The sequence below is a fragment of the Phoxinus phoxinus genome (genome assembly GCF_949152265.1).
Source record: "Phoxinus phoxinus genome assembly, chromosome: 17".
NCBI lineage: Eukaryota > Metazoa > Chordata > Actinopteri > Cypriniformes > Leuciscidae > Phoxinus > Phoxinus phoxinus.
In genome coordinates, this window is record NC_136892.1 from 33,437,952 (window position 1) to 33,451,804 (window position 13,853).

Here is a 13,853-nt window from a genome sequence, read left to right on the forward strand (position 1 = left end):
CACACTCTTCTCTCGCTCACACACACACTTCTCTCGCTCACACACACTCTTCTCTCGCTGACACACACTCTTCTCTCGCTCACACACACTCTTCTCTCGCTCACACACACTCTTCTCTCGCTCACACACACTCTTCTCTCGCTGACACACACTCTTCTCTCGCTCACACACACTCTTCTCTCGCTGACACACACTCTTCTCTCGCTGACACACACTCTTCTCTCGCTCACACACACTCTTCTCTCGCTGACACACACTCTTCTCTCGATCTCACACACTCTTCTCTCGCTCACACACACTCTTCTCTCGCTCACACACACTCTTCTCTCGCTGACACACACTCTTCTCTCGCTCACACACACTCTTCTCTCGCTCACACACACTCTTCTCTCGCTCACACACACTCTTCTCTCGCTGACACACACTCTTCTCTCGCTCACACACACTCTTCTCTCGCTGACACACACTCTTCTCTCGCTGACACACACTCTTCTCTCGCTCACACACACTCTTCTCTCGCTGACACACACTCTTCTCTCGATCTCACACACTCTTCTCTCGCTCACACACACTCTTCTCTCGCTCACACACACTCTTCTCTCGCTCACACACACTCTTCTCTCGATCTCACACACTCTTCTCTCGCTCACACACACTCTTCTCTCGCTCACACACACTCTTCTCTCGCTCACACACACTCTTCTCTCGCTCACACACACTCTTCTCTCGCTCACACACACTCTTCTCTCGCTCACACACACTCTTCTCTCGCTCACACACACTCTTCTCTCGCTCACACACACTCTTCTCTCGCTGACACACACTCTTCTCTCGCTGACACACACTCTTCTCTCGCTCACACACACTCTTCTCTCGCTGACACACACTCTTCTCTCGATCTCACACACTCTTCTCTCGCTCACACACACTCTTCTCTCGCTCACACACACTCTTCTCTCGCTCACACACACTCTTCTCTCGCTCACACACACACTTCTCTCGCTCACACACACTCTTCTCTCGCTCACACACACTCTTCTCTCGCTCACACACACTCTTCTCTCGCTCACACACACTCTTCTCTCGCTCACACACACTCTTCTCTCGCTCACACACACTCTTCTCTCGCTCACACACACTCTTCTCTCGCTCACACACACTCTTCTCTCGCTGACACACACTCTTCTCTCGCTCACACACACTCTTCTCTCGATCTCACACACTCTTCTCTCGCTCACACACACTCTTCCCTCGCTCACACACACTCTTCTCTCGCTGACACACACTCTTCTCTCGCTGACACACACTCTTCTCTCGCTCACACACACTCTTCTCTCGCTGACACACACTCTTCTCTCGCTCACACACACTCTTCTCTCGCTCACACACACTCTTCTCTCGCTCACACACACTCTTCTCTCGCTCACACACACTCTTCTCTCGCTCACACACACTCTTCTCTCGCTCACACACACTCTTCTCTCGCTCACACACACTCTTCTCTCGCTCACACACACTCTTCTCTCGCTCACACACACTCTTCCCAGCACTCTCCTCTCGGATCGGCTGCTGCGCTGACACAGTGTGTGTGTGTTGTGTCCAGTCCAAATCTAAACATTCTTGAAATCAAGATGGGTTTACTGAATGCCATAAGATATTATGTCTTGTTTTCTGGGGAAATAAATGAAAATTAAGTGAGTTTTCGCTTAAAAAGACTTTAGAAGACTATAAAAATGCGATGGTGAAAAACTGTTGTTGGTGGACAGAAAGTTTATGTTCTGTAAAGGTAAACAACTGTAATAGATCTAACAGTACAGTTGATATAATTTTACAGTAAAATACCGTTTTTGAAAGTCATTGTATAATTTACTGTGAAAAAACGTAAATTGACATTCCCACAATTCCCCGCGTGACACTTCACATTTGATATATTTTTGTTGAAATAACTTTCTATATAGTTTTTTCTAATCAGTTATGTGCATTAGGGTTCATGTTTTATGTTGTTAAATTAATGATTATTGCATTTGTGTGTGTGTGTGTGTGTGTGTGTGTGTGTGTGTGTGTGTGTGTGTGTGTGTGTGTGTGTGTGTGTGTGTGTGTGTGTGTGTGTGTGTGTGTGTGTGTGTGTGTGTGTGTGTGTGTGTGTGTGTGTGAGAGAGAGAGAATGACACTCTGCAACTTCTATATATTAGTATTAACTTTCTCATTGCGTGTGGAAAAGCTGCTTGTGATCAGCTTTGATTGATCATGTGACTCTCATCTCCGCTGTGATTGGTGGTTGTCAGTATTTTACAATGGCGCAGATATTAATACTTCAATAGGTCGGTGAATTAACATTATATCAGATAGTGAAATAGGTTTTTTTTACTGTAAATTTACTGTCAAGCCTAAAATGTTGCTACCGTATTTTTTACGGTAAATTTTTACCGTCATTTTAATGGCATTTTTTAACAGTGTGAGACAGCGAAACGATTAAAGCCTACGTTTCAGACGAGATTCAGATATGAGTGTGTAGACAGAAAATGAAAGCGTAGGACGGATGAACGAAGAGTTTAGACGTTCGAGGAAAAACTCAAGAGTTCCTAAACATCACCTGGAGATAAAATAAAATAAATAAATAAATATAGGCCTAGTTTCACAGACATGGTTTAGATTAAGCCAGGATTAGGCCTTATGGTGCGTTCTAGTCATCTCGTATAGATCGTATTTACGAGTTGAACGCACTTGAACGCCACCACAAAGTCGTAAATACCAGTTGGGAAGCTCGGGATTTTCTCTAAGCCCCGATCTTTACGAGTTGTGGGCGTGTCACTGAGAAACATGGCGGAATACCACAATACAAGGTATTTAGCTTGTCAGGCTTTTCTATGTACAGCGCAGTAAAGCTAATCGCCTGCACAGAATATGATAGCATTATAAACAACAATGTAATATGTAACGATAAAGTTTGCAGTGGCTTCATAAATTAACTAAAAACATAAAAAACAAAGCACACCTTATGCAAATCTTTGTTCTTCATTTTCTAGAACTAGAGTTTAAGAGCCTCGCTGTACTCCGCCATTTTACTCCGACGAGAGTGACTTGAACACACCGGCCGTCGTAAACACGACTTCCCACATCGTGCGTACGAACTTCCCAGGAGGACTTGAACGCACCATTAGTTTAATTAAGGCATTTAAAGCTGCAGTGCGTAGTTTTACTTTTTTTTTTTTTTTTTTTTTACTTTTAATAAAAAATTCCGGATTGCAGCTTTAAGTCACTTTTATAAACATGCCTTTGACAAAAAAAAAAAATCCTGATGTGCATCTTGAGACAAAACAATGGCACTGATATATTTTAAGATAAGCTTTCAGTTAAAACAGCTCAACATGCATTTTATTCTCTGACTATTTTAAGCGTCGTCTGTGAAACAACAGGAGAGATTATGTTCAGGATTGAACAAACATATACATGATCATTTAACACACTCTTGACTGATTATAGCTCAGCCATGCAGTATCGTGTAAATTAATCTTCCTCCGCCAACACTCCACCATATGCAAATGCCCTGAAGGAAAATCACCTGTTTATTTAAATATCTCATTTGCATCCTGATTCCTGGATATGGTGAGTGTGTGGAGATGTTCCCACAGGTACAGCGCACGAGACGATCATCACTGAGAGAGTAAACACACGAGGACATTAAATATTACACGAATGCTCCTGCAGGAATGCATAAAAGCTCATATAAAGCCTAAAATAATAACCATCACTGCCATTATAATAACCTCAGCGAGTCGTGTCCGTTCTTGCAGAGCCACGGTTTCATCACCTCGCTTCTCCGAAAGCGGTATTTTCACATTCCCAACTGAAGAAAGCTCATCGTATCTTTGCAGAGGAGTGTAAACACACATCAGACGATGGCACTAGATAACACACACCGGAACGTCTCGCCTCTGTCTTTCCTAACGCACTTATTCAGTCGTAACATCAGGTTCAAAGAGCAAAACAACTCATTAAAGATTTCACCACAATCCCTATCCTGACCGATCCATAATCACATCAACATCGCTCTATCCTTCTGCATTAGTCATATAGTGAGGTGTGTGTGTGTGTGTGTGTGTGTGTGTGTTGACAGAGCCAAACGAACTAGATCCTGATGTACCAGGATGGTCTCAGCGCTTGTGTTTGCTCTTCATACAAAGACGATTGTGGACACGGCAAATCCTCCGGTACAGGAACGGGTTTATGCAGACGGCGCCTTCCGAAACATCACACTCGGATCATATTCACACGCTCAAAATTATATTTAGTGTTTCCTGATTCAGATTTTAGGAGAGATTATCTAAGAAACATCACAGGTGTGCTTTACTAGACCGAAACACAACACTCGCTTACGCTGTAAATATTTCCATAAAATAACATATCAGAGATGTTGATGCAAGAGGAAGTTATTTTGGTAAAAGATTGTGAGTGAATTTTAAAAAACAATGATGTGCAAAGATAAGTAGATTAAAGAATCAGATACAAGTGTGAATCCTGACATAAAAAGTCCTGAAATAATCCGGATTAACAAGATTTTTCCTCATGATCCGCTGATAAACACTGACTGACTGAGTGACTGAATGCATGAATGAATGAATGAATGAATGAATGGAGGGATCATGCATTTCATCACGAAAGAAATCCCACACATTTCCGTCAGGCATTGTCCTGTGCATTGCGGTATAATTAGCGTTAATTACAGCCACGCCTCGCAGGAGCAGTTTGCGCTTAAACTCATTACGCACGCACAGGTGTCACACAGGTAACACACACACACACTACAAAACACAACAAACTACATTTCTGCTCGACCACTAACACTGCATTATGTATATACAACACGTTTTTGTTCGCCAATGATTCTTCTTCCTCGAGTGAGTCCCGGTTGCTAACACGCACATGTTTATGGATACAAAATACCGGCGCGCTGCCAGATTTTTTATTATTTTTTCTCTCCCGAATGACGTCACGCCGTGTTTTTTCCTTCGGTTGCCAGGCGACGAGGGGCGTGTCCGGGGTTTAAGAACTAGGCGAGGAAAGCCCTGATCTGACGACTCACTCAGTCGAGTCCACAGCGCGGAGAACGAGCGAGTCCCGAATGGCACTGAGAGGGAACCGATAGACAGGGAATCCCCGACGAAACGAAACCGAGCCGGGTTCTGATGCGCGTGTCCATCGGCATGGCACGGACACGCGTCTGACGCGCGCGTTGGACGGGACTGTCAGTGTTGCGACGCGCTCGCAGAATTAAAACTGAGGATTTCATTTTTTGACTGGACTCATGAGGTGCGTTTTGCACTTCTCCAATACTTTTTTCCTTTGGGGTTTTTATGTTGTTTAGGAACGATAGTTTTCCCAGCCCGGCAGCGTGACTAGGATTATTTTTTATTTTATTTTTACCTTTTTTCTTCAATTGCAGGCAGCCACCGAGTGAGTTTGACAGTATGGCTCTGAGCGGCACGCTTTTGCCCTCGATCTCCAGCTTTGCTGATGTGAAGCACACTGCCATTCTTGGACCTGGAAATGCCAGTTCGGTGAGTATCTAATCTATCACACAGGTGAGGGTCAGCGGTCAGTTTACGCGCACATTCACGCGCTTTACTCGCGAAATTCCGCTGCAGGTGAGATTATGTCATCGGCTCGTAGTTAATATTCCTCGAGCAACGCGCGCGGCTGGGGCGTGAACCTCGCGAGCTCCTCACTATCTGGCAATCTTATTTAACTCACACTTCAGGTTGGATTGTCCTTAAGGCACCACAGTTGGGAAAATAAAAACACTGCAGCATTTAAGTGTCTTTTAATAATGCATAAATAACATCAGATTAAAATCAACGCGATTATTTAGCATGCAAGAAAAAACGTACGCATTTGATAATTATGTCTTTGAGACATTATTTATTGTCCACTTCAGGCTGGATTCTCGAAGTTGGAAACATAATTATGCATTTAAAAAAAGTATTTTTAATGCATAACATCAGATTAAAATCAATCAACGGATAGTTTGACGATTATTTAGCATGCAAAAATAAACGTCTGCATTTGATAATTACGTCGTTGAGACTTATTGACTTATTATTTATCATCCACTTCAGGTTGGGATTCTTTTAGTTAAGAACTTAATGCTGAATGAAAGAGTTTTTTAATAATTCATAATAAAATCAACGGATAGTTTGGCGATTATTTAGCATGCAAGAATAAACGTCCTGTAATTTCATGCATTTGATAAGTACATCTTTGAGACTTATTATTTATCGTTCTCTTCAGGTTAGGATTCTCTTAGTTGGAAACATAATTCTACATAAAAGAGTCTTTTAATAATTCATAACATCAGAAGAACCAGGTTGATTAAAATCAACATGATAGTTTGGCAATTATTTAGCATGCAAGAATAAATGTTTGATGATTACATCTTTGAGACTTATTATTTATCGTCCACTTCAGGTTGGATTATCTTAGTTGGAAACATAATGCTGTATGAAAGTCTTTTAATAATTCAAAACATCAGATTAAAATCAACATGCAAGAATAAAGGTCCTTTAATTTCACGCATTTCATAATTACGTCTTTGAGACTTATTATTTATCGTCCACTTCAGGTTGGATTATTTTAGTTGGGAACATAATGCTGGATTAAAGAGTCTTTTAATAATTCATAACATCAGATTAAAATCAATGGATAGTTTGGCGATTATTTAGCATGCAAGAATAAAAGTCTTTTAATTTCACATATTTGATAACTACGTCTTTGAGACTTATTATTGACCGTCCACTTCAGGTTTGGATTTTCTTAGTTGGAAACATAATTCTGCATGAAAACGTCTTTTAATAATTCATAATGTCAGATTAAAATAAATTTTGCCGACTTTTTTTTTAGCATGCATGAATAAACGTCCACATTTGATAATTACGTCGTTGAGACTTATTATTGATCGTCCACTTGGGATTCTCTTAGTTGGAAACATAATTCTGCATTAAACGTCTTTTAATAAAAATTTATAAAATCCGATTTAAATCAACGGTTGATTTGGCGATTATTTAGCATGCAAGAATAAACGTCTTTTAATTTCACGCATTTGATAACTACGTCTTTGAGACTTATTATTGATCGTCCACTTTAGGTTTTGATTCTCTTAGTTGGAAACATAATTCTGCATTAAACGTCTTTTAATAATTCACAACGTCAGATTAAAATCAATCAACTGATACTGTAGTTTGCCGATATATTTTTTTAGCATGCACGAATAAACGTCCACATTTGATAATTACGTCGTTGAGACTTATTATTGATCGTCCACTTCAGGTTGGGATTCTCTTAGTTGGAAACATAATTCTGCATTAAACGTCTTTTAATAAAAATGTATAAAATCCGGTTTAAATCAACGGCTGATTTGGCGATTATAGCATGCAAGAACAAACGTTTGATGATGACGTCTGTGAGACTTACCTTGCTCTATTCTCTCTCTCTGCATGTCTGTGTTTGGAATAAGAGATGGAAGGAGGAGTTGTCTCATCTGAAACGCCCCTGCATGTCTTCCGGTGGCACTTGCACTGACCTGGACGTCCCATCCGTGATGCCCAAGAGGGAACCGGAAGACCTCGACCTGTTGGACTATGATTTTATTCTGTCGAACAGCATGTTTCAGAAACAGCAGCAACAGCAACAACAGCAACAGCTGGAGGCCTCGATGTCCAGAACCCTCCCCCCGTCCCCGACCTCCTACACCTACCAGATGCCCTCTCCTCAGGACCAGGACAGCATGCTGTACAACATCCCGGACATCAGCGACGTGTCTCCCTCTGGAGGTTTCGTTGCGGAGTTGATGAGGCCGGAGCTGGATCCGGCATATCTTCATCCCACGAGCCTCCAGGGGAAGTTTGTGGTGAAGACCACCAGGGACATGAGTGATTACAGCATCAGCAAGGCCGGGTTAATGTTGGACACGTCTTCCGTGCCGATCGTGTGTCCTCCGATTAAACAGGAGTGTCCTGGCCCTTGCTCCATCTCCCGACCCATGGATATTCACTTGGGATTGAACTCCGGCTCCAGAACGCTTCTGGATCCGCACGGTTTCGGCACGGGCCGATCTTCCACTTCTTCTCTCTCTCCGGACGAGCGTCCTCAAGCTCAGGTGTTGGGAGAGCCTTCATTATCTCTGCCTCAGGGATATTCCGGTTATTCCGGTTTTCCGCAGCCTCCCGCTCAGTACCAAGGTCAGTCACTACTATAGTCGTTTTACCTTTAACCCTTTAGTGGAGTTCGTGTGTCGGTCAGAAATTACTGATTAATTTTTTTGTCAATGAAATGAATGTACTATTTTTGAGTTTGATAATGCTTTTTAATTTAATATTTTGTATTTTTATATTTAATTATATTCACGCTGTATTTATAATCCTTTTATTCACTTTTTGAGCATAGACCTGAAAATGTTATTTCTAACTTAAACTGTGGTAAATCTTGAATGCTTTAATTCACAGACTGAAGTTTGATCTCTTTATTCAGATTATTGCTGAAGTGAAAAGTTATAAAAAAGTGAACTTAAAAAAAAATTTTTACAGAATTTTACGTGTATTTTTATGAAAAATGTGCAAAAATACTATTTTTAATTTTATATGAAATATGAAATATATATTTTCAAAATCATGTTTTACTCTAAAACTTCAAAATGTGAGTGTGATATGTCAGTAAATGATCTCTCAGTGAGATGTTGTTCGGCTGCAGTACCGAACGCTTCCACTAGAGGAAACTCATTTATTTACAATGCGTAATTTTTTACCGTGAGGAGCACAAGTGTGGCTATTGTTATCAGGATATTAAACCTGTTCAAATCATGTCCATGATTTTTTTGTGTGTTCACACAGCAAGTGCCAAAACCTTAAAGTAAAAAAATAATAAAAAAAAACTAAATGTAAAATTGTCACCATGACATGAGCTCGTACACACCAGTCTGTGATTATTAAGTGCTCCGGATCATCTTTATCTGCTAGTTGGAGTGTGTTTTGAGCTCCAGGAACAGGATTGCTCTGCGTGACACTAACGCTGAACTGTCCAAACACTGAGTGAGTTAAACTGCAGTTCATCCACTGGCCACTAGAGACTCAATCCCATAGACCCGCATGTTAACATGCCCAACTTTACAGCAGAATAACACGTTTACAGCCTGGTGCAAACAGTGGTTTTGGTCTATATTGCTAATTTTGCCCATTTTACTCTTTGGCAGAGCTGATTTCTCCAGCTGAGGGTTTGCCAGAGGAGTCGAAGCCCAAGCGGGGTCGGCGGTCCTGGCCGAGGAAGCGGATCGCGACACACACGTGTGATTACGCGGGCTGCGGGAAAACATACACCAAGAGCTCGCATCTCAAAGCCCACCACAGGACTCACACAGGTCAGTGTCCGTGGCATACGTCTTTGTCTTCCTGCTTCTGAATCGGGACTCTCGGATTGGTCGATCCCCCTGTCAATCACAGCTGCTGGACCAATCAGAGGCAGAGCTGTTGAGGGAACAGGACTGGCGTCTTTCTTGCTGTCGTTAACTGTCCTGAAAACATCAGATGTGTGTTCAGATTTACTGGCACCTTTTATAAGGGTTAAAGGGTTAATTAATCATGAATCACTCGCTCTCATGTCGTTCCAAACCCAGAAGACTTTCTTCCTCTTCGAAACACAAACTTTTCAAACTTCGAAAGTCACCCAAGTATCCCAGGAATTGATTAGAGGAATCTAAATTTTAATTTCATAACAAGTATCTGATTCCTGACCTCAAGTATTGGCTTTTCGATTCCCAAACCCTGTGTGACACACATGTGCAGTAATGCCGATCTCCAGCGAGTGCCAGTTCAGTTGGCAGGTGTGTAGATCTGCTGTTCAGACAGCAGGTTGATACTGATCCCTGGTGAAATAAAACCACAAGCTTGTGTATGACTTCCCCTTCTATTCAATAAACCAAAGGGCGAGCAACATCTGAATTGCCTGTCTCCCTCTCTCTCTTTGATTGTGTGTGATTGTTCTCGTTAGCCCTGAGGGTGAACCGCTAACTGTTGCGTGTGCTTGTGTGTTCAGGAGAAAAGCCGTATCACTGTGACTGGGAGGGATGTGGCTGGAAGTTCGCCCGTTCGGACGAGCTCACGAGGCATTACCGAAAACACACGGGACACCGGCCGTTCCAGTGCCAGAAATGCGACCGAGCGTTCTCTCGGTCCGACCACCTCGCCCTGCACATGAAGCGCCATCTATAGCCACGACTGGAGACCCGCAGGACAACCGAAGAGGCTTGAGAACCACGTGTTGCCTTTCAACAGGAGTCAATGGCTACGTTTACATGCAACCAGTAATCCGTTAGTAAGCGGCTCAATCGCACTGACGGCTTCATGTAGACGCATTAATCGATCCGGTTGAGCTCGATCCCAGACATTTCCATCGGATTGACGGGTTTTATTTCTAATCTTTAATCCGATCGAGAGAACATGTGAACACTTGATCGGATTGAAAGGACTGCGCATGTGCTATGAAATGGCGCAATGACGTAGAAATAGCGCAATGACGTTGAAATAGCGCGATGACGTTGAAAGAGCGCAATGATGTAGAAATAGCGCGATGATGTTGAAATAGCGCAATGACGTAGAAATAGCGCGATGACGTTGAAATAACGCGATGACGTTGAAATAGCGCAATGACGTAGAAATAACGTGATGACGTAGAAATAGCGCGATGGCGTTGAAATAGCGCGATGGCGTTGAAAGAGCGCGATGACGTTGAAAGAGCGCGATGACGTTGAAATAAAGTGATGACGTTGAAATAAAGTGATGACGTTGAAATAGCGCAATGACATAGAAATGGCGCGATGACGTTGAAATAACGTGCTGACGTTGAAATAGCGCGTTGACGTTGAAATACTGCGTTGACGTTGAAATACCGCGTTGACGTTGAAATAGCGCGATGACGTTGAAACAGCGCGATGACGTTGAAACAGCGCGATGACGTTGAAACAGCGCGATGATGTTGAAATAGCGCGATGACGTAGAAATGGCGCGATGACGTTGAAATGGCGTGATGACGCAGAAATAACGCGATGACGTTGAAATAACGTGATGACGTTGAAATAGCGCGATGACGTAGAAATGGCGCGATGACGTTGAAATGGCGTGATGACGCAGAAATAACGCGATGACGTTGAAATGGCGCGATGACGTTGAAATAGCGCGATGACATAGAAATGGCGCGATGACGCAGAAATACAAATGAGTTTCCCGTCATTCTAAAATTACATTATTATTATATTACATTAACAATATATTATTATTCATTACATTCTATTATTTATATATTTCTATTATTATCACCACCAGTCCTTGTTTCAGACTCTCATCCACATACGACTGGTTTGGGGCATTTTTACTGCGTGATAAATATAAGCAATAATAAAAAATATATATAATCACGAGTCACGACACATAGCAGCACAACGGCTCATACGCTCAACGGCTCATTCGTGTATCAACTTTTTTGATCGCCAGAGTGAGATATTTATACTATATACGCGGTTACGCGCACATCAACCCGGTCACATGTTCACGTAAACACTACATTCATCAACATTGGCGAGTTCAGTCCGAGTGAGCAGAAGCTGAGCATGTAAACGTAGCCGGGAACTCGATGACGAGCTGTGTTCTCCACAGCATCAGGGTTGGGACTTTTATTCTTCTTTTCTTCATTTTTGTTGTGTTTGTGTCGTGGTCTTCCGACACGCTGGTGATCCGAGAGGCTCGGTCCGGTTTCTGGGACAATACTGGAACGTGCGTCGACTCGCCGACAAAACTTGGACATGCCAAGTGCCAAACTAAAGACTGGAAGTATATGAACATCAGGGATACACATTAGATTATAATTATATGCAGGGTTTGAAATTAACACTCGCCAAATGCGGGAAAAATCAACTTGTGGCGGGAAACGCTGTCGAGTCACGAGCCAATGGCGTTACTTATTATGTTGACTCACTTTACTGGGGAAGTTCGTGTGAACCAAATCTGTGCAAACACTCAACATTTCTCATCATGATATGTGACCCACAAAACCAGTCACATGGGTACATTTTTTTTAATTGAGATGTATACATCATATAAAGCTGGATAAATAATCTCTCCATTGATGTGTGGTGTGTTAGGATAGGACAATATTTGGTCGAGACACAACTATTGAAAATCTGGAATCTGAGGAGCAAAAAAATGTAAACATTGAGAAAATCTCCTTTAAAGTTGTGCATTTATGTTCACGATTGTGCTGCATTCACTCACACAAATACATGTTTTATATATTTACGGCAGGACATTTACTAAATATCTTCATGGAACATGATCTTAATATCCTCATGATTTTTGGCATAAAAGTAAAATGTATAATTTTGGCCCATAATGTATATTTGGCTATCGCCACAGATATACCCGTGCGGCTCGTATATTAAATACAGTGTATTGCACATAATCTGCTCATATCTGAACACACACGTCTCTACACAACACATAACCGCTTCATCAGTCGCGTTGAAGCAATAGCGAAGCTTAAAAAGCATTTGGTGATCGGAAAAGATATTATTTACATGTTTGTGATGTACTGTATTGATCTGTCCACATAAAACACATGTTTGGTGAATAGGAGGAAAGAGGAGGAGAATATGAATGTATGAAATCTGAATATTATATATATGCTGTGATCTGGGGTTTTTTTTTTTTTGGGCTTGTAGAAGTTCTGAATGACTTAAAAATATATTCGCCAAATTGTCCGGTGCGTGAGAAGTTAATTTCAAACCCTGATTATATGTATTATCGAGGCCTTTAACCGACCCGCTCGATCCTCGAGCGCTGATTGGTCGACTGGATTGTTGTTTCTCTCTCTAAAAGCCATTAATTTCAGGTACAGAATAATTTATAGTGTGTTACGAGAAGGTACCAAAGACAGCGAGTCTCCGAACTGCGAAGGTGCAATACTTTTGATATGGAAGACATGCATATTTTTATATAAGAAACAACAACAAATAACTCTGAACAAAGTTGTTTTGTTTATAGTCAGAATCATGTAATATAATCTTTGTTTTGTACATTTGTAAATATTTTTCATTACTTTTTTTTTTTTTTTTTTTTATTTTATGTATGAATGCAATCCAATAATAAACCAAAAATAAAAGTTATGTGACTCGCATTTTCTGTTCGGTGAATAATGTGATCAACGTTCCACAAGTCCGGACGTTTCAGGGATTAATCAGGTTTTTCTGCTCGTGTTCAGTTGCTAATTATCGTGTTTAGCAGACAGAACACATTAATTTCTCTATTAAACGTGTTTCGGTCTGATCATCTTTGCTTTACTGTAATAAGTGACCCGCCTCTGTGAATCAGCATTCATCTTAATACTGGAAACACTTTACAGTTAATATTAGTTTATGTATTTACTGAACCATGAGCAATACATGTGTTATGGTATTTATAAGCTTTGTTAATGTTAGTTAATAATAATCCAGATGTCCATACAGTGCATAACTAATGTTCATAAGCACAACCTTTGATTTTAATAAAGTATTAGTATGTTGACATTAATATTAACTAAGATTAATAAATGCTGTAGAAGTATTGTTCATGCTAACTAATGAACATTATTGTAAAGTGTTACCGAAATACGATTCATTTGTATATCATGGTGATATTTATGACATTATTAATAAAAGGAAATAATCTGATAATTCTGTCCTAATTTCAACAATTCGATTGCACAATATTTTAATAATCTATTAATAATTAGAATTCCTTCTAGTTATCCTTAACTCAATTAAACTATTTCCTTCACTA

General features: G+C 41.1%; 1 protein-coding gene across 1 annotated transcript; it reads left to right on the forward strand.

Moving 5' to 3' along the window:
* Window positions 1–5,073: 5,073 nt before the first annotated feature.
* klf4 (Kruppel like factor 4) lies at window positions 5,074–10,487 on the forward strand. Its single transcript, XM_079585360.1, has 5 exons — window positions 5,074–5,310; window positions 5,444–5,558; window positions 7,511–8,234; window positions 9,242–9,406; window positions 10,081–10,487. The coding sequence occupies exons 1-5, from the start codon at window positions 5,306–5,308 to the stop codon at window positions 10,254–10,256; spliced, it is 1,185 nt and encodes a 394-aa protein (XP_079441486.1). The 5' UTR covers window positions 5,074–5,305; the 3' UTR covers window positions 10,257–10,487.
* Window positions 10,488–13,853: the final 3,366 nt, after the last annotated feature.